Below are 22561 nucleotides of genomic sequence, written 5' to 3'. Positions count from 1 at the left end.
TAACTGCATGCCATGAAACAAGTAGAGGGTGTGTCTGGAAATTAGTTTAGGTTTAATAATACAAATAAACCACAACCTTTAATTAAACAAAAATTAATCTCTTTGTTTACTAAGTTTACTTGAAGTCGTTATAAGTAAAATATTTGTAAAAGCTACTGTAAATTAATATTTTTAATAACGTATTTACTTTTTGCCCTTCATTTAGTGGAATTAGCTCCTTTATATCTTCAACTCACTTTAGTTTCCCGGCTTTTGCAGTAGCACAAGGTTTGAAGCGTCTTTGATGTTAAATCCATCCATATCCTAATGTGCACGTTCTCACTGTCTTGTTCATAGGTCCTGTTGATTTTTTGGTAGCCTGAAAATGATGCTTGCAATTAGGATTTCCACAGGTCATTTATTTAGCAGCTTCCACTTGCAGATTTTTTTGGAAGGGAAGGGAAGTAATTTTTGTTTACCCACTACAGATATAGTGAGCTATATATGGTCTTAAGTTTAAAAAAAATTTGTTTAGTTTGTTTTGCCTTTCAGATTAGTAGTAGATGACTGAAAAAAAGCATGCATCCCAAAATTTTGTTGAGTGTATGCTGTGCTCCGGGAAGGACAGAAGTGTAATATTATCTTTCATTAGATTTCTAATACTCGGGCTTAGCTAAATTGCATAAATCGTAAGAATTTCTTTCTTTCAATATTTCCTATATTTCTTGTTCAACTGACAGCTGCAAGTAATAAGGGAAAGGGCTAATGATGGAAAACATTTGAAAACATATTTTGAAAGAACTTGGGTTTGGTACCTGACTATAAGTTGAGGATTGCTCTTATTAAGTATTCAAATTTTGTATGGAAATATGCCTACCGTTTGTAATTAGTCATCCTTTCAAAATTATAATTGTCTCAGATCTGTGTAATTGTATGGTTAATAAATTAATGCACAGCTTTTCTTCACGTGTCAAAAATTTTCAAGTAAATTCAGCGTTTACAAAATTGTGTGATTTGCAAATCCTGAGAGCTTGAAGTATGTGTATATATCTGCAAAAAACCCACCTGGCCTTCGTGGTGGACTGCGTTCCTGAAATGGTGAAGGCTTTTACCTAGTGTAAAAGTGTAGCTGTTTCTGCCTTCAGTCAGTTTTCAGTCTGCATTCAGCTGAGAACGCTGAAATGTGATTATTGGGAATGGTGTTGAAACAGTAAGACCTTCGATTTAAATTCATTTAAAAAACAGAATAGAAACAACTTAAACTTTTGTCATTTCTTCGAAATGAAAGTGCACCTCAGAAGCATTGCTTTATATTCTTTTGGTTATTACTTTTCACAGCTTTTTGGCTTTTTCTGTTAGAATGGTTTATTTTCTCATGTTTTGTTTTCTCATGTTTGTTTTTAATCCTGCATTCGGCTTATATACCGGAAGGGAGATTGTGTTCATGCGTTCCTCCGTCAAGCCAAAAATACTGAAATCTTCACCAGCATTAGTAGTACGTGTGAGCTTTGCAGGCTGGTTTCTCTGCCGCCTTGGCTTGAGCAGCCTCTTGTTTCAGCCGGAGTTAGGAGGTGGAAAGCCGGCGGCTGGGTGGCCTGGCTGGGCGGCGCTGCCGAGGCGGGCGGCAGAGCTTTGAGGCGGCTTCTGCCGCCAAGGCGCGGGGCAAGGAGGTGGCGAGACCCGCTGCGGCGGCAGGGCCCCGGGGGCGGGCGGGCCGGCGCGCCGGGGGCCCTCGGGGTCCCCGCCTGGGCCGGGGGGGCTTGTGTTGGGGGGATGTCACTGTTTGGCTTTTTCACATGTGAAACCGTGCGTGTTCATGGGGGCTCTTTCTGTTTGGAAGTCAAAGGACAAAAAGTGCCCCTGCTGCACTGCACTGCTCCAGTTATGGCTGTATTTCTGTTTTGAGATGAAAATGCAGGTGCAGTTCCAAAACCAGATACCACTCTCTCTCTCTTTCTTGTAGGCAGGGTGCTGCTGTGCCAGGCAAACCAGGAGGGATCTCCCGTGTACAGTGCCCCCAGTTCACTAGTATACACATCCACAAGTAAGCTAGTGTTACAGCTCTACTTTTTGTGTTGTGACAAAAGCACCTTAATGTGAATGAAGCCCCCTAAAACTGTAAACTTTGCCAATGGCTCTTGTTAAGCTAAATGTGACATTTATAAGCATGTGTAAGTAATGCTAACAGGTAATTCAGTATTTTTATTTGCATCTCAAAGTGCTTTGCATTACAAAAAAAGACAGAAAATGTACTATTGCACTGTTCTACATTAATGGTCTGAAGTTCTACAGTAACGGTGAGATTTTTTGGAATCCAGTACTGTTGTGCACTCTGCATTTTGTGTAGAAGATTAATTCTAAGTAAGTGGTATTTCTTTTTCCCTTCTGCTCATAATTTGGAATTAATAACCAACAAGTCTTATAGCTTGCCACCATTTGATTGCAGCAGGAAGAAAATGGATATGAACTCTTCTTTTGCAGAAGAAAAGAGACTGTGTGCAAATGGGAGTATTTTGCATTATAAGAAGCTGGCGTAATAAAAGTAGCAAAAGACAAGCTGAAACCATGCATGCTGCCATTTTTCTGTACAGAACTTTGGAGTTACAGACCATATTGATGGTAGCACTGATACTACTTCTGAAATCCAGTCTGATGAAGAAGTATCTGAATGAAATAGTAATAACTGTGATTATTATATAGGTGTATTATAAAGATGAGACAGCTAAAGTGTCCAAAGATGAGAAAATCACCGTGTTCCATGTAGTGACTGTTGAAATGAACCCTGGAAACAAAAATATCTGATAACCAATCAATAAGAACATCCTCTGCTTGTTGCAGAATAGAAAACCCTTTTCACTGCTGCTTACTGCATTAGGGTGAGAGAGAACTTTACATTCGGGTGAGAACTGCATGCGGTTCTCTATAAAGAAAACATTTTCCATTATCTGGTTCAGCAACAATATCTAATATGTTCTTTATGAAGATTATATTCACTGTAGAATGCAATTCTGCTCTTCTAAGACACCTTTAGACTGTTGAATCAATTTCTTTTACTAATTACAGCCAGGAATGAGTACCAAGGAGTTCCAAAGTGATCAGCTCTACAGTCATGCAACTCTTTCAAGTCTGCGAACAACATTATGCCTGCAGCGGTCACTTTTACAGTGTAAATATGAGATACTTCCAAATCAGGAGTGTGGAGTAAAGTAACGAACTATATGAGGGATTTTAAATTGGAACTGAAATTATCAATGAAATTGCTTCCACCTACTCCAAGAATATTTTGTACTCTGCCACTTTTCCCAAGCAGGATTTTTTTTTTTTATCCTTGTAGTAAGATAGGAAGTACTTATTGTGTAAATCAATAGAGGATTGTTCCCTACAGTAGATTTTTAGTTTATTATTCCATTTTATCTTTAATGCCCCAAACAGTTGCATCTCTCTCTAGAAAATTATCCAAACATTGGATTCATCTCACCGTTAGGGAGCTTTTCAGGGTGCGGGCAGGGGATATTTTCTGTAATTTGCCTTTCTTAAGTTTATCCTGTTACTCCTATTATATGACTGTGTTCCACCCTAGGAAATTCATTTCTGTGGTTAGTGTTTACGTATTACTGTATTTTCACTGATATTAAATTCCTAGATAGACATTGTATAGCAAAACTAAGCTCTCTGCTTGTCTATTTCCATTATTTCTCAGGAGTCAATCCTTTTGAAAAATCTTATTTTGCAGTGGTGCTTCTTGAATCATGAAATCCTAACAAACACCTGTTTGTTTTTAATTATGTTAAATACATAAGAAAACAGTCTTTGCCGTTCTGCCTCCCACTGGGCAATGTGTAAAGCACAGTTCCGTAAGAGAGATTGCCACTGGTCCTTGTAGTAGAAATTACTGCACTTCTGTTGACTCTGCATGTCTGCAAGTCATGATTTTTTTTAAAATTATGAATACTATTTCATATTGTCAAAATGCGGTTTACCCTACAGGGTCACAACTCCTACTAATATAAAATTATTACAATTACTAATGATTGTAATTCATTGTAATTAGTTTGTTTTTTAAAATTTTCCTCATTGAAAAAATTTAAATAAAAATACAAAATTACTCAATTTCTGTAAGAAATTCTACTAAGAACTAAATAGGCAGAGCTCAAGTTTTGTCTCGGCTCATTTTCCTTCTTTTATTATTTTAAAGATCTTCTGCCCTCCATGTTTGATTTGAAATACTGAAATGAAAACTGATTAATCAACGTTAGCATCTAGGAGACTAATATTTATAGCCTTGTTATTCCACATAGACAACAGTATTGCGATCCTCGTATTTCAGTAATTTGTCAATCGTATGTTCTATTATTGCCGTTATTGTAACTGTGTAATATTTCAGAACACTTTACAATGAAAGAATTAAGATGTTTCACATTTGTGTTATATGAAGTAAATGGAAGAGCCAGCTGAGATTTTCCAAGCTGTCTGAGAGGTTTGGATTTCATTGTATGCTAATGGCTCTTGAGCATCTTCAGGTATTTGGAAAAGGGTAGTCTCCTTTTTAAGAAATATTTTCTTTAACTTTACTGTTCGTGTTTTGTTTTTAAGTTAATGTTCTGTCAGGAAGGAAGGAGTGAAACATGACAGTAAAATTTCTTTTTCCTAATTTAGCTAGCTTTATTTCTCGCTTAGCTTTTTGACTTACAGTTGTATTGGTCACTCAGCAGCTTTTGAGTTAGCTCTTAACACTTCTTCCCCATTTCCTGAGCTAACCAGAAAGAAGAATGTATCTCTTGGAGCTACTCTTTCCCTTCTGGTTTGTTTCATTTCCCCAGGAAATATTTCATGTCTCCTATTTCCCAGTACAGTGATTAGTTACACCTCTGAACATGTCAAGGGATGGAAAGATGGCTCTGCTTCCTACTATCACTTCTGTCCCTTTGCATAATACAGAAAGAAATGAGCTGTTTCTTCTGCAAACAGTGGAACAAATCAGTAGCAATAGTCTCTCGTGCTTCATCTGTTCTCTTATGCTGAAGTAGAAGATGGGACCTGGATCAGCTTTTCATGTGCACATACATTCTGGGAACAGATAATTTGTTATGTAGAAAGCATGGATTCAGCATGCAAATGTGCCCCTTGGTGAGGCAGATTATTTGCCTTACTCTGATAACCGAAGTAAGGAAGCTCTTGGCCTCATCTCAGCTACTGCAGTTTCCCATAGCGTTGGCATCCCTGGAATAGATTGGTTTCAGTTAAATCTTTCATCATCATCATGCTAATGCAGAAAATAGACAAGGGCTGAAAAGAGATATATCCAGAAAATAGAGATTAGAGGACACCAAGGCCCAGCAGGGACGTAAGGATTCACTGGAAGCTTCCTGGAGACCCATGATACCTCAGCTGTGCTACACTGAAACTTAGTGGATCGGAGAGTTTGGCCACCTGTAACTGATGTGCCCTTTTGCCCCCCACCTGCTTTAGACTAGTTGCTCCTACAATAAATTAAAAAAAAAAATCCTGAAGAAATTTCTGCATAATGGCTAATAAGAAATACAACCAGAAAAATGTTGGAACATTTCCAAAATGAAGCCATCTGAAGAATAGGATCAGTGAGAATATCCCTGCTGGACCAAAGGAAGATTTAAAAGAAGAAAAAAATTCTATTGCTGAATATCTATATCACTGTCCTTCAAAGGACAGTAATATAGCAGGGTCCGCAAGGTTAAAAAAGCAAAAATACTAATCTGAATTTATGCGAGGCCTTTTAAAAACTATTAAGTGTCTATTTTCCCCATTTTTTTGATAAAGTAGATATGCTTGAGAGTGTGAATGAAATAGAAGTTAATTGGAGCCAGAACAGAGGAGCCAAAACGTGGAGAAGAAGGAAGATGAGAAGTCATAGAATCACAGAATAATTCAGCTCGGAAGAACCAGATTTTTCAGTGCACCTTCAAAGACAGAGACTGCGCAGCTCTCTGAGGTATTCTGCTACCAATGCTTGAACGCCCTGAGAGTGAAGAGCTTTTCCCTTATATCCAGTGGAACCCTCTCATTTCAGTTGTTGTTGTGTCTCATCCTTCTGCCATGTGCCTCTGTGAAGAGCCTTGCTCTGTTCTCTGGAAAACCTCCTCTGCCCTTTCACGAAGAGGAGATGCGTGTGCCACCAGAAACCTTCCGCCCTCTGGCTGAGCTACTCGACATCCTCGGGCTCACTGAGCAGTGGGTGGTGTTGCAAGGAAGCCAGCCACCAGCAGTGCATCACGTTTTTCAAAAGTTTACCATTGTGCATACCCAGATCCCATGGAATGCAGGAGGAGAAATCAGGCTGATTTTCATGCAAGTTTGATTGAAGTACTTTTCACACTCTTAACTACAAGTTTAAGCTTTGTAACTTTTTAGGGTTTTTTTAGTTCCAGGTAGAAAAATATTTGAGCTAGCAGGTGTGTGAGCTGTTCCTGTACTACTAGTAGACATTCTGAGCATGTATTGGAGGACAGTTTACTGCTCTGAATCGCTAACATATGGTAAAATATTAAATTGCTACGTACCATTATTCAGAATGTTGCACAGATGAGTGCCGATATTTCCCAAATGTTTTGCATGCCCCATAAAAGCAAATTTTGCCCTAACTTCAGGAACAGTACAATTTAAAATGATGTCAATTTTGTGTCACATATTCTAAGCGTTAGAGTTGTTCCATCTTCAGCAAACATGCTTATGGGCTCCAAGATACCCACGGTCTTTTTCCATGAGTTTTCATTGTTGATTAAAACTAAATAGATCTTTAATATTGCAGTAAAGTCAAAGAATCAAAAGCAGAAAAATATGAAATGCAAAAGTCAGTTACTTATTTATTCTGTTTTATCATACACAAGGGCAAATGAAGCTGACAGCCTATTTTTAAATGGATATAGCGATTGCAATTTTGTAAGTAGTAGTAGTAGAATTTGACAAAAATGATTTAGGTGGTACAAATGCTTATAAATCAGTCCCACATTGTTCTTGTTCTTTTTGTAATTGTCTGATAAAACGTCCATTAGTTTCTGTAATTAACCTAATGGTCTAAATGAATTTCCAGATCACTGGTTATTCATTTCAGTATAGAATATGCCATTACATTGAGTTTAATTAATACAAAGTAAGTTCACAATCCATTGTATCATTAGAATAGAATTCTACTGTTTTAACTATTTCATTTATGAATATTCTTTTTCCTCTTATTTTCTTTGTCCTATCTGTGGATTATTCATACTCAAATAAACAGTGTAAACTATTTTTAATTGAAATATTTAAAACTTAGTGCTCTTCAAGCTCCTATTCTCAAAATATCAGTGCAGATAATATTTTTGGTATTTTATCTTTTTGACTGTTTTTAAACAAAATTCAGTCAGTGCCAAATCCATAATTCCATGATATGCCCCAGAACATCTTATTTGTCTTGATATTCCTTTCACAGAAATACATATGACAGATAAGCACTCACCAGAGAATACTTTTGCTTTGCGTCAGACAGATATTAAAACAATAAACTATGTTGCCCTGGGATTTTAGCTTATGCGCAACTGGAAAACAAGGCAAAGATAAGATGTTATTGAAAGGCTGGAAGGCATTTGTTTCAGCAGAATTCCCTGGAAACCCTTGGTCTTGTACTATTTTTGACAGGAATTATTTTTAATGCTTAAGTTCTTTTAAAGCAAATCAGGAAAATGCATTCCATTACTTTAGAGCCCACATTAGAAATCTTCTTGAACTGTCCTAATGATTCTAAGTTATCCATCATGTGCCAGTGGAGAACTAAATCTAAAGCAGAAGCTTAAAGGATAAATTACATTATATGGGAATTTTGGTCTTCTATATATAGTCTCTATTAAAATGACTTATCAAGACTTTTTTATATGACAGACACATTTACTTTTTTGAAAAGGTTTTTTTTTTTCTCTTGGTATTTTATTTTGATTTATAGGTGAAGAGCTGTTCCTGTGGATAGTGCAGGACTTTGTTGATGTACATGGAATAAATGAGGAAAATCGTAAATACTAAGTGTAAATTCCACGTGCAACAATAGGATATTAGATCTATTCTCTATGAGGACTCATTGTGCTACATAAGTTAAAATTAAGTAATGCCTGTATATGTCTATAGAATATCCTGGCTTAGAAATAGGTTAAATGGCATAGGAATATTAATGAACTACCTAAAAATACTGTGTGAAACTATTTTCGTGATTCCTATTTCGGAGAAGAAAGGTTCCAGGTTATGTTTTTCTGTAGCACTACTAATGGATTGAAGTAAGCTCTGTAATGTTTATAGTATATTCTGCGATATTCCCAATGCCAAAAAGATTACATGGGGAAGACAATAAATTTTTTTAAAGGTGATATAAAGTGCAATTCTGAGCAGAACCACTAGTGGAAACACACAGTTAAGAAATCTTACTTTAGTTCATTTTTTCAGGTTTAACTTGTAATTCACAAGTGATTACCTGAAAGTTATGCTGTAATTATGAAAATATTAGGATAGTATTACCTCGAGACTCCGTGCAGCTTAAGTTTAGGTGCACCTGGCAGTTGATATATCCATTTCTGGTTTGAAAACATGAAAACAATGGTGTCTGTTCCCCAAATCTAATGGTCTGGATATGCAGTATAAACAGAGGGACTGGAGGTGGGATAAACTGCTCTAAATTCAAAGAATCTGAGACAAGCTTAGCATAGTTCTTATTGGTTCCATGATTTTTGTTTGGCTTATTATTATTATTTATTATTATTGTTAAGGAGTAAGGATTTTCAGTCAAGAAGTGGTAACACTCACCTGAGGAGAGGACTAAGGAGGACAGGTATTTTGGAGGAAGATTCTAAGTTGGTCTGTTTTCTCGTAATGTAAAATGGAATGGCAGGTCACTTCATCAGAATTAAAATATATATTAGTAGATTGTATTTACCTGTTTACATTTCATCTGTTCTATATTGCTTCTTTATCAAAAAGAGATAAAGAGTACCTTTTTAATGAATTCTATGAATAACCCAGCTTAACGACTGTAGGACTGAGATTCATTCTCCCTTACTGAATGAAACAGTGCAAAAATCCTGCCCCAGGGGAAATGTCAATACATTTGAGTGGACCAATTGCACATATCACTTCCAGGCTGCAGAAGTGTCATTACTGGTCATTTAGGAGCCAGACCATCCTTCAGTGTGCTTCCTGAATTAATTCCTTGCCTTTATTTAGAAAGTGAAGAGAATCACCTGACGGTAACCCAGGAATAGTGTGAAAAGTGCCCTGGTCTGTGTGTGAAAATGCTGTTTATTAAGTTTATACCGAAGTTCAAAAAAGCAAGTATAGATAAGAAGTAGTAAGGAACATATGCTAATTGTTTTCCACGTTTTTTTTTTCGATATATTGAAATGTAAAGAGATGAAGAATCATGTATCACTTCCAGAGAAAAATACTGATCCGACCTGTTGTTGAAATGTCTTTGAAAGTTTTTTAAATGCTCTTTTGACCCATTAGATTGTACCAGAGGCCAGGTTTTGGACAAAGCTATACCATTCTGAATACAGAGTAGCTCCATTGATAGTTCTAAGTAAGATGGTTATAAAGGTAACATCAAATTTATGAAATTGAGTTAAATTGTATTCATACTTGTTATGTACCTTCTTGATGTAAGCATCAATCTTTTTTTTAACTGTTGACAATTTTAATTTGTGTGGTCTTACATGATAGAACACAGATTGCAAAGCGTGCCTACATGTATGCAGTAGCACTGTCAGTAATAGCACACAGCTGCAGTACTTCAGGAAAACAAATGATCTTTAAGTTGCTACTAGTTTGTCTAGTGCTAACAATTTTCCTTACAGATGAGCATGAAAACAGCGGTCTCTGCTCCCAAAGTCTTATGGTCTAGATATGCCGCATAAACAGAGGGACTAGAGATGGGATACGCTGCTCCAAATTCAGAGTTTGAGCAGACAAGCTTAGCATAGTTCTTACTGGTTACACAATTTTTGTTTGAATTTATTATTATCGTTATTGTTATTATTAATTATTTTTAAGAGTAAGGATTTTCAGTTGTCAAGTTGTAACACTCAGCTGAGCAGAGGAGCAAGGTATTTTGGTAGTGAGTTTTGTGGAGAGACTTAAAGGAAAAGAGAGGTGAAGAAATGAGGGAGGGAGAATTGGGCAGGGTGGGAGAGCAGTATTTTTCATGGTAAGGAATTCTACGGAATATAAATGTTACAGATTTTTATTAGGAGTCAGCAGGTGGTAGATAAAAATAAAATTATCAAAACCCATTATTGAAATATTAAATGCAATTGGATTTCCTTTCTTATATTACCAAGTAAGACAACCATATTTTATGGAGATTTAGTTGACCATAGTTGTCATGCATGTTGTTCATTCCCTGTAATAAGAACACATTTTTTCTTTCAAGGTCATGTTTCTCTTTTCAAAATAGCTTTACAGTGATATAATACTGATTTTGAATGGAAATATTAAAACAGAGTAGTATTACGCATTAGTACCTACAGTTGGCTGCATGTCTGTGGTAAAATCTGTCACTTTATATTGTCTCTTAGTTCAATACAGGGAAGAAGCTCATGCTCTGACTCTGCATGATGGAGTTCTGAAAACTACGATTACAAGTGCATGCTTTGGCTTGAAAAATCAAGTGAATTATGCCATTATTAGACAGTTTTCTACAGCACTTTGATTTTTGCGATCCTAGCTTTTTCTGTTTAGCAAAAAGGACTCAGAATCCCTCATGACTGTGCAACTCAAATGTAGACAGCAAAGATGAAAACCTTTTCTGTAATGCAGTCTGAATGCTTAGGACTGCACATGTATATCAGAGGAATGCAGTACGTTGAAATGTCTAGATTTTGCGCTGCACCTTTTAAACATTTAAGATTACATGCAAAAAGCTGGTCCTTGTTCCCAGTTTCCTCTTTGTTAAAGTGTGTGGTGACCTGGGAAATCACATCATTTGTGTGGTGGTGGAGATAGGATACAGTGATCCTGTTTGTGTAACACGTAAAGTTTTCTAACTAGATTGTAAAGTCCTAATGGTTTTATTTACTTCTGACATCATGAATATAACACTATTTTGATTGTTTCTATAAAGCCTTTTCTGTTTGAAAATTAAATGTTTTAGTAGCTCAAAGGCTATTTATGCAGATATTTTTAATTTTGCTATGAGAAAATAATTCTTTCATGTTGAAAGCAGTTACATTTATGTAGGCTGGTGTTTATATGAATGTAATCTGTTGCAAAATAGGTATTTAATTTGAATCTAAGGCATCAGTTGAAAAATGGATTAATGTTCACTCAAAAATATTCACACAAAACAAGTCTGGGAAGCGCATCCTCGAACTATACGAGAAGGCAATAAATATAGGAAACCACGAAGTGTTATTGACTCATATTTCTTTAAGCGTGGAATTTATTCAGCAGCTCACTTTGAACACTTTAAACAAAGCGTGCCAAAGACATGCCAAGTACGTACTGCACGCGGTCAAGAAAGGGCATCTTCTTGGTACCTTTAATAGGAGTTTACGTCTATACTGATCCTGCTCTGAAACGCTAGAAAAGGCACAACTGCACACGGTAAATATGTTTCTAATATAATAGCAGGCAATTATAAAGAAATTCTTGTACTATAAAGTCTGTGATAAACCGATGTAGTAGTGCAGAAGAGATTATATTAGGCCCTTTTATCCGGAGGAAATTGAAACGCTGAAAATACTATTGCAAATGTTCAAATACACAGTTGTCAGTTGGAGGAGAGGTTAGTTATGTAAACTTCAATATACATGGCAATGGTTTCCTCATTTTCTTAGAATCTTAAAATAAATGTTGGAAAATTGATTCAGGAGCATTCTGGTTATGCCTAATGCTGTTAATTGCAGTATCAGCTGTCTCGCCATCAGTAATTCAGATACAGAGTTACATTACAAAGCAAAATTAGACGTCTCAGAATTTTCAGTGAGCTAACTCTTCAGTGGCTGCTTTTAGCTGTCCCTTCTCCTCTCTGATGAGATGTAGATGTACCATAATACTTAATAAAGAACATCTATGAACCAGCGCAGATAGTTAAGATGAAACTTATGTAGGTGTCTAGGATGGAACGAAAAATGAATTTTCTGAACTTCCTTCAGTTATAAGTACTCTTCTGCTTTTTAATAAAAATCTGCTTGTCTGCAGCATCCTTGTCTTTCTGGTTGTGTGGCTGCTGCTTTTTCTGCAAACAGCTTATTTTACAATGGTCGTCTTACCTACTGATGTAGAAATTACTATCTAATTTGCTTCCTGTGCCTACTTTTCTCAGTGATGTTAATAGGGTGTATGTTTCTTCAAGTCAGCAAAGTAGCACAAGTGGCGTTCAAGGAGTTCTTTAAAGTGCTTTTCTTGGAGTTTCAAGCCTGTTTCAGATTTGCTGTCTTTTCTGTTGAAAATCTGACTTTTTTTTTTTGGTAGCAACATCTGAAATTCTTCTTATAGCATTTTTCATTTTTGTAACATGGCATATTGCTCTCCTGTAGCTGTTTTCAGGACAATTGTCCTTTTACCTTCTGTCCATCAGTATCTTAAATGGTGACCGATAAGTCACCAGTAAGTGTCCAGCATCTATAAAAATGGCTCCTTTCATTCCTTCACATTTGTTTTTAGATGCCTTGCTCTTTGTACTCATTCTTGTGTAATCTTTTTAATGATGATACAGTGAATTGGTGGTTTAAGACTATTATATAGAGGGACACACCCTAAATTATGGACCATAGACTTTTGCTAACTGATTCACCATCCTATGCTTGAGTAGTGGGAGGTGACTGGGAGGAAGCGCACTGCATTTTTTAATTCAAGTGCATGAGATTATCTCTGTTCTTTAGTTCAGATAATAAAGATCATGTTTGACCAAGAGCAGTTATGAATCTCACGTGACTTAGCTTTTTGTTTTCCTGTTAATGGAGGTAAGACACTTGGCCACTATCAGCGTTCATGACTAACCAGTCTGTTAGGACAATTGGATGGTTAGGACATAGTCTTACTCCTCTCAGTACACAGCAGAACTGTGTTGTTCAGCCAGAACTGTATTTAGCATTTTTTTGCATCACATCTGTGATGTTATTGTACATAATATCCTTTGTGTAGAGTTCTATACGCAGAAATTTCATTTTTGGGGCTCATACTGTCTGGTTTGTGATGTTTCTTTAGTTCTGCATGCTGCATACTGTGTTACTCATTTTTAGTAGTCAAGCTACCACAGTTGACTGTACATCTCAAGTTATTCTGTCAAGCAGTTGGAAAGTTGTTAGTTTAGTGGTTTTCAGCTTAGCCTGTCAGATTTGATTTCAATAAAGACTTGTTTTGGTGTCAATCTTTTTTTTTGCATTGTCTGACAGTTGTTATTAAAACATGGCTCTTAAAACCATGTTGTATCCAGGAAAATCCTTCCTCAGCCTGCATTTCACATACAGTAAGTGTTTTTATAGTATTAACACCTGTAATATCTGTATGATTCTTTGCGTGTGTCACTCTCTTTGTTTTGGTCATTTCTCTCTTATGGCTTGCATTAGGTTAACAAGCTGTTTTTATTTCACTCACTTTCTGCCTAAATTGTTCCCAACCTAAGAAAAGATCTGACAGTGTTCTTTTTTCACAGCCTAGTAGTTCTGTTGTGCTTCAGTCCCTTGGATACATAAGCCGCTGAGCAATCATGCGTTTATAGGACAGACAACAACCCATACGAGTTTAGACATACAGAGCATCGAAGATGTCAGTAGTGTGAGATGATGTTTTAAATTTTGTTCCTTCTAATTCTGAAAATCATCACAGGCTGTAGTAGGGTTTCCTTTTTTTTTTTTTTTTTTAAACAATCAAATGACTAAATTCTGGCATCTCTTTATAATAGATTTATTATACATCTAATTTTCCACAACCATGTCTTTTTTATTTTGCCTCAGAAATGGTAGCTTTAGCTATAGACATAGGGGAATGTTTCCATTTACTTGGAACTTCTGAAAGTCCAACAACCGGGAAAACAGCTGGTACAAAACAAGTTATTAATCAGTTTAATCATCTACATTTGAAGACTGTCCATTCGTTTAAGATCAGATGGGGCTTCTGTGATCTCTAATGTTTCTTCTCCTTTGCGATGTATATGTTTCGTTGTTTATTTTTATTTACTGAGCTTTTCTTGTTTTTTAGTAGTTTCTTTTGTGAAATGCTGATTATTCGTTGGGACATCAAGGATGCTGTAACCTTATTTGGTTATTAAGTACATCAAAACTAATTAGACCACCAGTTATAGTATTTGCTTATAATTCAAAGTCTTTGTATAATTACATAGCTTTACATAGCTTTTTTTTTATCAATTGCAATTCTCAATTATCTTATCTGTTCTTTTTTATCCCTCTACGTCTTCCATTTGTTACTTGTGTTAAGAAAAATCGCTTAATGCCTATGGGATTCAGGAGGCCACATATTCCATCCAGTATAAGAAGGATGTGATGTACTGGAGTTTCTAATAAAACAGTTTCCAGACTCTGGCAGCACAATGTTTCTCCAAAGATTAATATACTGGCATGTAATGGTATCAATATACGTACGCGCCCGTGGTAGTTTATTTATTTGTATATTAGAGAAGATGAAACAAAGGATGGCAGAGGAAGAGAATGAGGCAGAGAAAGAGAATGATGCCATACTTAAAAGAATTACAGAGAAATCTAAGTGCGAGTCCAGCACGTGTGAGTCGTTGCAATAGTAGATCAGTTGGATTTGGAGACGAATTTAGGATAAAGGTAGTCAACTAGCAAGTTTTGTTGCACCAGTTAATTGTCCTCCTACCATTTAACATAAGAAAAAGCACTTTAAATAGGAGGTTGTGTTTTTCTGAAATCCATTGTGTACGTTTTTGGAGGGTGTTTGATTACTACGTTGGTGATTTGGTGTGGAAAAATCTTACAATGTTTATTTTTCATGTATGTGAGGATGCAATAGTTGAAATGCTGCCTTAAAGCAGCTGTCAATATCTCCTCTTTTTAGAAATATTTATGTAATCTTTCAGGGCTCACTATGTTATAAAGCATCACAAAATATAAGTGAAATTTTGAGCTAATTTGCATTTGACTTCAAACTTTATGCATAGTGTTGTGTAAAGGGATTCAATTACAGTGTGCAGTGTTTTGTAAGTAACTGTCTCACATAAAAAGTTAATTATTCAGGGCTGTGTCAATTTCCTTGTGCCATGTCAATTTGCAGCAAGGTAATTAATCACTAATCGCCCAGCATGCAGCATACTGAGGGACAATCCATGAGCCATTTATTTTTTTTTTTTTTCAAAATAAATGGCACACAGAGCCATGAAGAAACACATCTTGCCTTTCATAATATTTTTATCGACATTTTTGCATGTTGTAATAGACTGCAGCAACAAGCAGCTGTAGTTCAATGGAATATGAATATTAAAGAAACAAATGAGAGCAGATTTATAGGCCATTGCTTTTCTGTTATGTCAGTTTTGAGATTAAACTGAGCAAATGAACAGTGAAAAATTACTCTTCCATGTGGAGAATGGTGATTAGACTTGTACATTAATTAGAGATTTTTGTTTTCCTTTTCAATGCATTTCAAATGAGAATGTCCTGTAAGAAACAGTGTGTCCGAAACGCAAATTTATTCATTCCTAAACAACAGAGCTTAATATTGACATGTATTTTTGTTACAATGGTAAGGAAATGATTGTTTCACTAATTTCAAGAAAGTGTTTCAGGAAGAAATTGTGAATATTGTGAATGAAAGAAATAGAGGGGGCCCAGTCATGCCTGTATTTGAGATTCATGGCAAAAATCCTTTGAATTCAGGTGATTCACAATTAGATCCTAGGGATAATCTTCTCATAAAATAAATGAGACAGAGGAAAAAAAGTCTTCTCAGCTTGTTATTTTTAAACGTTGTGAACATACTAAAGATTGACTCTAACATTTTAAGAATGTAAATATACATAAGCTCATTTAAAAGCCTTTTTATGTTAAAAGCTGTATTAACGGAGCTCAAATTTTAGTTGCAGTGAACTTTGGACTGTGTATTTAAATACAAAGATATAGAGGCATCTTCCCGAACATGGTTTTTATAATTCTTTTAAAGAATGCCAAATAATACTAATTTGTACTAGTAAGACCAAGTGAAAACTCACTACGCAGGATACATCAGGATAAATTCCGGATTCTGTTCCTGAAACCTCACATAATATGATACAGGTTATTCTCTTCAGCCTTCCTCAGCATGTAACCAATTATACCTCTTAATTTTTAATTTATTGTCCAGCACTTCTGAAATGTTTCCTCAACGGGGATCCTCCTAAACTGTGGGAATAGTGTACATGTGTCTTCTTGCCTTTCTAACAGTTAAATTACCTGGCAGTAAATTAGCTACAAACTCATTCAAACATGATGTAGCATTAAAATTGTTCACCATAAAATATTGGAAAACTTCTGATGGGAGATGACCTGATAGTTTGGGAAGAGGAGGAGAGATTAGGAGTGTGACGAGAGGTAGCGTTGCTCATCCATTCTGATGGCACACCTTTCTTGAGGCATATGGCACTCTCATACAAATTCAAACCAGAGCACAAAGGCAAGGAATAATTGCCCATTAAAACGGCTGTATATTTTTATGGCTTTGATACAGAATCAGCCCCCTGTTGTTTTTTGCATCTGCTACTCTTCCATCTATCCCAAAGCTTTAAAACTTTAATACACAGTGTATAACCCTTAAGTATTTTTTACCAGTTCATTTTCCTGCTCTTGGGATCTCAAGCTTTGACAGTGTTCAGACAGTCTTTATTTTCCAATATATATGTCGAGATATAGTGTCTAGAAAATTCACTTAACTGTCATATACATTTAATACAAAATGAATAAAAGCAATGCATATGTATTATATCTTCTGGGAGAAATTAAGACTTGATTAAATTTCATTTGTGAGCATAAAGATTTAAGTCACTCTCCTTCCCCTCATGCCCATATCTGTTTCCTGCGTACAATCGTTAGTTACCTAAATTCTACCCATATACTAACATGAATCTTGCTAATGCCAGAGACCTTTTTATTTGCTTAATCATTGCAATTTGCTGACAAGATTTCGTGTAGGAGATCTAAACTGAACTTCCGTGAAGGAGGTACCTTGACAGTATTTCCATGCTTTCAAAGTGTATTCAGAAAAGACACCTTTTGGTTATTTTTGTCTTTTCCTGTCAGTAAGGTGACTGTAGGGATTTATTTTAAAACTCCTTGTGCTGTGACCACGGGAAAAAGGTCATGATATAAGCCATTATGGTTTATCAACTAAATTCAGTTTTCAGCATAATAATACCAGTCTTTTGACTTTGTATCCTGTTATATATAAATGTAGAATAAGTAAGTTTAAAGAAGGAATCTTACCAACATATGCTCTTAACATCTTTGGTTTAGACCATAGCACAAGATGATTTGTATTGTTTTTGATCATTTTTATAGTAGGGAAAAACAAGCGCTTTCACAGTGTATTGTTTTAATTCTTTTTTAAGCTATGAGAAAATATCAAATTGCAGTTCTATTGTAGCTGGAGATGTAGGAACTGATTTTTTGTTGTTGCAGTTGTTCATATATGAATAACTGAATCACTAACTGCAGAACAAGTAGGGGCTATTAGATGAGAAAGTGAATTGTTTGGCTTGATAGTTGATTACATACAGTCCTTAGAAACCTCTTTCTTTTTTTAACCTTATATCATCACTAATAAAGTGTAGTTGGAGAAATCTTCCTTTTCCCTGTCGCAGATCAGAAGAATTCCAGTCATCAAATTACTCTGATAAATTTTAGCTAGTTTTGCTTAGAAGTGAACTCAAATGCTTCCCTGCTGAGATTCAAAGACATTTTCGACACCATTATAATAGCATTTTCACTGACTGAGTTTCAGCAGTTTGGCACTAAGGCACTAAGGAAGGTTGACCTACAAACTGTAAGTCATTAAATCTTTACCCCTCCTGGCTGGTACATTCATTGCTTTTGGGGCTATTCCTGGGTGATATTACTTAATGCTCCCTGATGGGAGAGCCCTCTTAATAAAAGTGTTTTTATGAAGTCCATTCTTCAGTTGTGTTCTAATGATGCTACTTCTGTTGGTTGTTATGGGGTGAGGATATTAAAAAGATGGTAGGAAAATAAGCACTCAGGTTATTGCAGACTCCTAACCGTTCCAGATTTCACACCTGGAGTGAAGTAGCATCATTTTTTTGCTGAACTCAAAGCTAGGTGACATGCTCTTGCTGATTATTTTACCCCTGAAAGTAATCTTAATCTTCAGTATTAAGACCTGCAAACAGAAGGTATGTTTTCAGATATTCTGTTTTTTAGACCGAACCAGACTAAAAACCAGTTCTGAACCTTTTGGGGATAGCCATAATTCTGTTTTGTATAAACTTAACTGCTAGACCTTGCTTGCTTGTAAGACCTAGTAATGCCGTTCTCAGCTCCGTATTTCTCAAGCTTAGTTCCCATCATAGCTTATTCTCTTCCTGACAGAATTCCAGATCATGCACTAAGGTCTCCAGGCTCCTAGTTGCTTCTATAAGCTTTATTAGAGTTTTGCTTTAGTCTAGACACTTTATGCTTCATGATTAATTTCATTAAGGAGAAAGTGTAAGGTGAGCATAGCAAAACAATGTCATTACTTCAGGCTTTTCATTTTAACACAGCCTATAACAATCACAGATCCTAGGAAAATGATAGAATTCCCTGTGTGATCTTAGCCATTCCTACGAATGCTGGATGTGGCCTCCGTTATGTGTTTTTGGTTTAATAAGCATTTATGGGCTAGGCAACTTTTCCTATGTTCTCTCTTTTAGCCTTTTGTCCTCTTGCATAAGAGAAAGCGTTCTTTCTCATAAAAATGTAATAATAATTTTTAAAATAATTTCTAGTTCTTTTTACTCAATTGGCTTTGTTAGAGCTATATCTTCTCAAATCAGGAGATAGATCCATTCTTCCTGTATGTATATAAGATGAGTGGCAGTATGGAGAAATTGGTGAGTTAATGTCAAACAGTGCATTTTACAGAAGAAAGATTGTCTAGGACTGTGAGTGTTCCACTGTGAGTGTTTCTAACCACTGACCCTAATAGGAGCTGGAACTATCTAACCACCTGATTGCTTTAAATATTGCCAGACATACTTGTTAATTAGTAAATATTAATTGTTGAAAAAGGTCTTAGAGCAGGGATTCCCAGACTGTGGCTTGCCAAGCCCACACGCCTAGTTCTTTGCACTAGGCTTGAGCTTAGACTTCTTTGAATTGGTCAGATTTTCTTTACCATTGCTGTTCTTTTCTTGTAAAAGTGTTTTCCATCAATATGTAGACAACTTCAGATGCACGTGTAAATTTTCATGTGCTTATTGTACAGAGTTGTATGCAAAAGTGTTAATGTTTACTTGGGAAGGAAAAAGAAAAAAGTTACATGGTTTGAGCAATAAGTTAATAGTTCTAGCACTACTGTGTATATACTGTTGAATATTCAATACTATTGTATATTTAAAATTACTTATTACAGTATCTGAATTTCCAAAGTGATACTATGTATTTTCATTTTCCCCTATGGAAATACCTTTTCTGCACTTTCCAAGACTCTAGTTCTTTAAGGCTTCGACACCATTGATTGCAAACTTACCAACAACATATTAAGTTCTGTAAGTTCATCCTCCTGATTTTGACACATACTCTTTTTTTTTTTTTTTTTTTACTAAAAGAGGAATGGAAATATATTTGCACTTTTTAAAAGGATGCTTTCCTGTAAATGTGTTGCTGTAGTTTTGTTTCGTGTTGTATCCCAGACATGTAAATCCTTGCAAAATTACTGTATAACCTGTTTGTCAGTGAGAGGGATCTAGCAAAGCCTAAAAGGCACGGTAGTAAGGTGATAATGGACAGGTCACCATAATTACAGTCTTTTCCCTTATCTGTTCAGCCGGCTACTTCTAAAAGATGTGAATTTTTCATTTTATTTCAAATTCAAGGCTTCTTTTAAATTTAATGCTAAAACAGATGAAAGACATGTCTGCATTGAAATCAATTCATATTTCAGACTTGAAAAAGTTACTGGTTTATACATCAATACCTCCATTCACTTCCTTTTATTAGGGTATTACTAAAAATATTTATTGATTTTATACCTTTGTGTACTGAAAAAATATTCAACACAACACAGCACAACTGAAGTAACCTGAGTGCCAACAGAGCTGGATTTGATTTTCTTGTCTCACTGGTGATTGCATTTCAGAAATTTCTATTCTAATGTTTCCTAGCTATATGTGTTCAAAGGAAAAATTAAGTAATGAAATATTGGTTAACAGACTGGAAGAGAAAGTAAAGCAGAAAGTTTTGCTTCTCTTTTTCAGTTAAGAAGTTTACAAAGAGAGAAGTTTTACAGGCATATTACAGAAAAACCTCTAAGTTTTCCTGCGTTACCACAGTTCAATTTCTGAAGAAAATATTTTGTCTTAATGGCAATTAATGTTCACTTTTCGTTATTATGACAATATAAAACTATTTGAGTTAATTTCTTTTTTATATGCCTAAATTGTTTCTCTTGGGTCTGAATGTTATCTGAATTCTTAAAGATACTTCTGAACTGTACAGCTCTTGCCTTTGAGGAAATTGCAGGTGTCATTATGAACAAAGTACAGCCCCTATATCTGAGAAAGCTCTTGCTGTATCTTTCTTTCCCCTGCTACACAGTTCAGAGCCAGTTAATAGTCAACTTTCTTAATAAAAAGTCTTGTTACAGTTGTAGAATCATGGAATAATTTAGGGGGACTGCTGGAGGTCAGCTGGTCCAACATGTCACCCCCACCCAGTGCAGGGCCAACTTTGAAGATAAATCCAGCAATGGCACAGAAATATCTCTGGCATTACAAATTTGACCCTGAGCTGAGTGGCTTTGGCCTCAAAGATCTCCTGTTAGCAGCATTGGCTACAGCAGTCAACATTATTTTTAATGAGTGTCTTCTAGGAAAAGTCACCTATGATATTGCCATCTAAATTCCCAGTTGTCTGTTTCCTGTTTGTACACAAAGGTTTTGTAGATATTTTTGAAGATGAGGCCTTTTGTTAAAAGACTAATAATTTACTTAATTTGTAACTCCTGCATCCAGCTACAGGCATGCTTTCATACAAGCACAAACTCTTTGCTACATTAGCAGTATTTTACCTTATTTTGAAATGTTAGACTGATCTGAATGCTTTATATTCCTCTTGTCTTTTCCCCAGTGCCAGGATTTCCTTACCCTGCTGCAACTGCAGCTGCTGCTTACAGAGGTGCGCATCTAAGAGGCCGAGGTCGCACAGTGTACAATACGTTTCGTGCAGCAGCCCCCCCTCCTCCAATTCCAGCCTATGGCGGGTAAGTGGATCAGCCTCTTTTACCAATTTCCATGAATCTCAGGCTACGCAGTGTTTGCAACTGTGGTGCATGCTGCTCGTGTCTCACCACAGAAACCAATGCAGCATGCAGCCAATCCAAGCGCCCAAAGTGGTGCACCTTGCACAGAGGGTTGAAAAATGACTGTAATTTGTACTGCCATGGTTGGTAGCCTTAAGCATTTCGGATGTCACATATTGTTATGTAAATTCTCTTGGAGACTGAATGCTATGGAACGGAGAAATTGTTTCAGCTAAAGATGTATTTTCAATGATTGCAAACATCTGGTTATTAAGGAGGTTGGATCAAGTTAACTTTTTTCCTCAAATCACCCACTGAAAGTTGTCTCTGGACCTGAAGGTTTAGGGATTTTTTTATAGCAGTGCGTTTAGTTTTTCTAGTTGACATCTTTACCAAGATAGAAATGAAGACTGCTTTTCTCAGGGCCACACGCTCTTCAGTACATGCCTACTTAAGTAATATCTTAGGATTTGCCTCTCAGTGTCCTACAGTTAACTAAAACCAAGTAGTAAATTAAAGGAGGAGAGAAATGCATAGTAGTCACTTTCAGAAACTTAATAAACTTAATAAACTCAAAACTTAATAAACTTAATAAATTCAAAAATTTTGTAAAAACATGGCATATTTTGAGGGAAAGGAGGGAAACAAATTCTCTTCATAGCCCTGTAAATGCTGAAACAGAAGGCTTTTGTGTGGTGCATGTGATGTTTAAGCCCTGGTATTGTCAAAAGATTTTCAGCTGTTAGGAAATCTGGCAGTGTAGGAAATCGATAAACTCCCTGGTTCCAAGGCCAGAACAGTATTTTGTGATAACATATTGTAATAGATGTGGCTGTCCTGCCTTGTAGAGCAGCCAGATGTTTTAGATAAAGGGTCGGGAAGGTTTAGAAAGTCTTTGAGTGAAGGAGATGGCTTTGTCTGCCCTCACTAAACTCCCGTTCCACAGCTCCTCTGCTCTCTCTCTGCTCTCTCTCCCCTTGAGGATGATTGCAGCACGAGATCATGCGGTGACCTGGTCCTCCTACTTCAGGGCGGTGGCAGACGGGTGCGTTTCCCTAGTTTGCCCCCTGGACTTTCTTGACACTGTTGAGAAAGAGCTAGTGGAAGGTGTCAAGGTCTGATGCTA

The 22561-nt window shown here is 36.3% G+C and overlaps 1 protein-coding gene across 22 annotated transcripts in view; it reads left to right on the top strand.

Moving 5' to 3' along the window:
• Positions 1-22561, top strand: part of RBFOX1 (RNA binding fox-1 homolog 1) — a 1498714-nt gene that overhangs the window by 1426075 nt on the left and 50078 nt on the right. For 18 of the 22 annotated variants that reach the window (XM_068908988.1, XM_068908997.1, XM_068908999.1 and 15 more), the window contains 2 exons: positions 1943-2023; positions 21264-21396. In XM_068908988.1, the coding sequence (XP_068765089.1) occupies positions 1943-2023; positions 21264-21396 (214 nt within the window). The remainder of the gene's footprint in view (positions 1-1942; positions 2024-21263; positions 21397-22561) is intronic. The other 4 variants (XM_068909002.1, XM_068908998.1, XM_068908991.1 and 1 more) reach the window with 1 other exon arrangement.

Source organism: Struthio camelus, chromosome 15 (assembly GCF_040807025.1).
Source record: "Struthio camelus isolate bStrCam1 chromosome 15, bStrCam1.hap1, whole genome shotgun sequence".
In the NCBI taxonomy this organism is placed as follows: domain Eukaryota; kingdom Metazoa; phylum Chordata; class Aves; order Struthioniformes; family Struthionidae; genus Struthio; species Struthio camelus.
The sequence above is the reverse complement of the archived record's forward strand: the minus strand, read 5'-3'. Positions and strand labels throughout refer to the sequence as shown.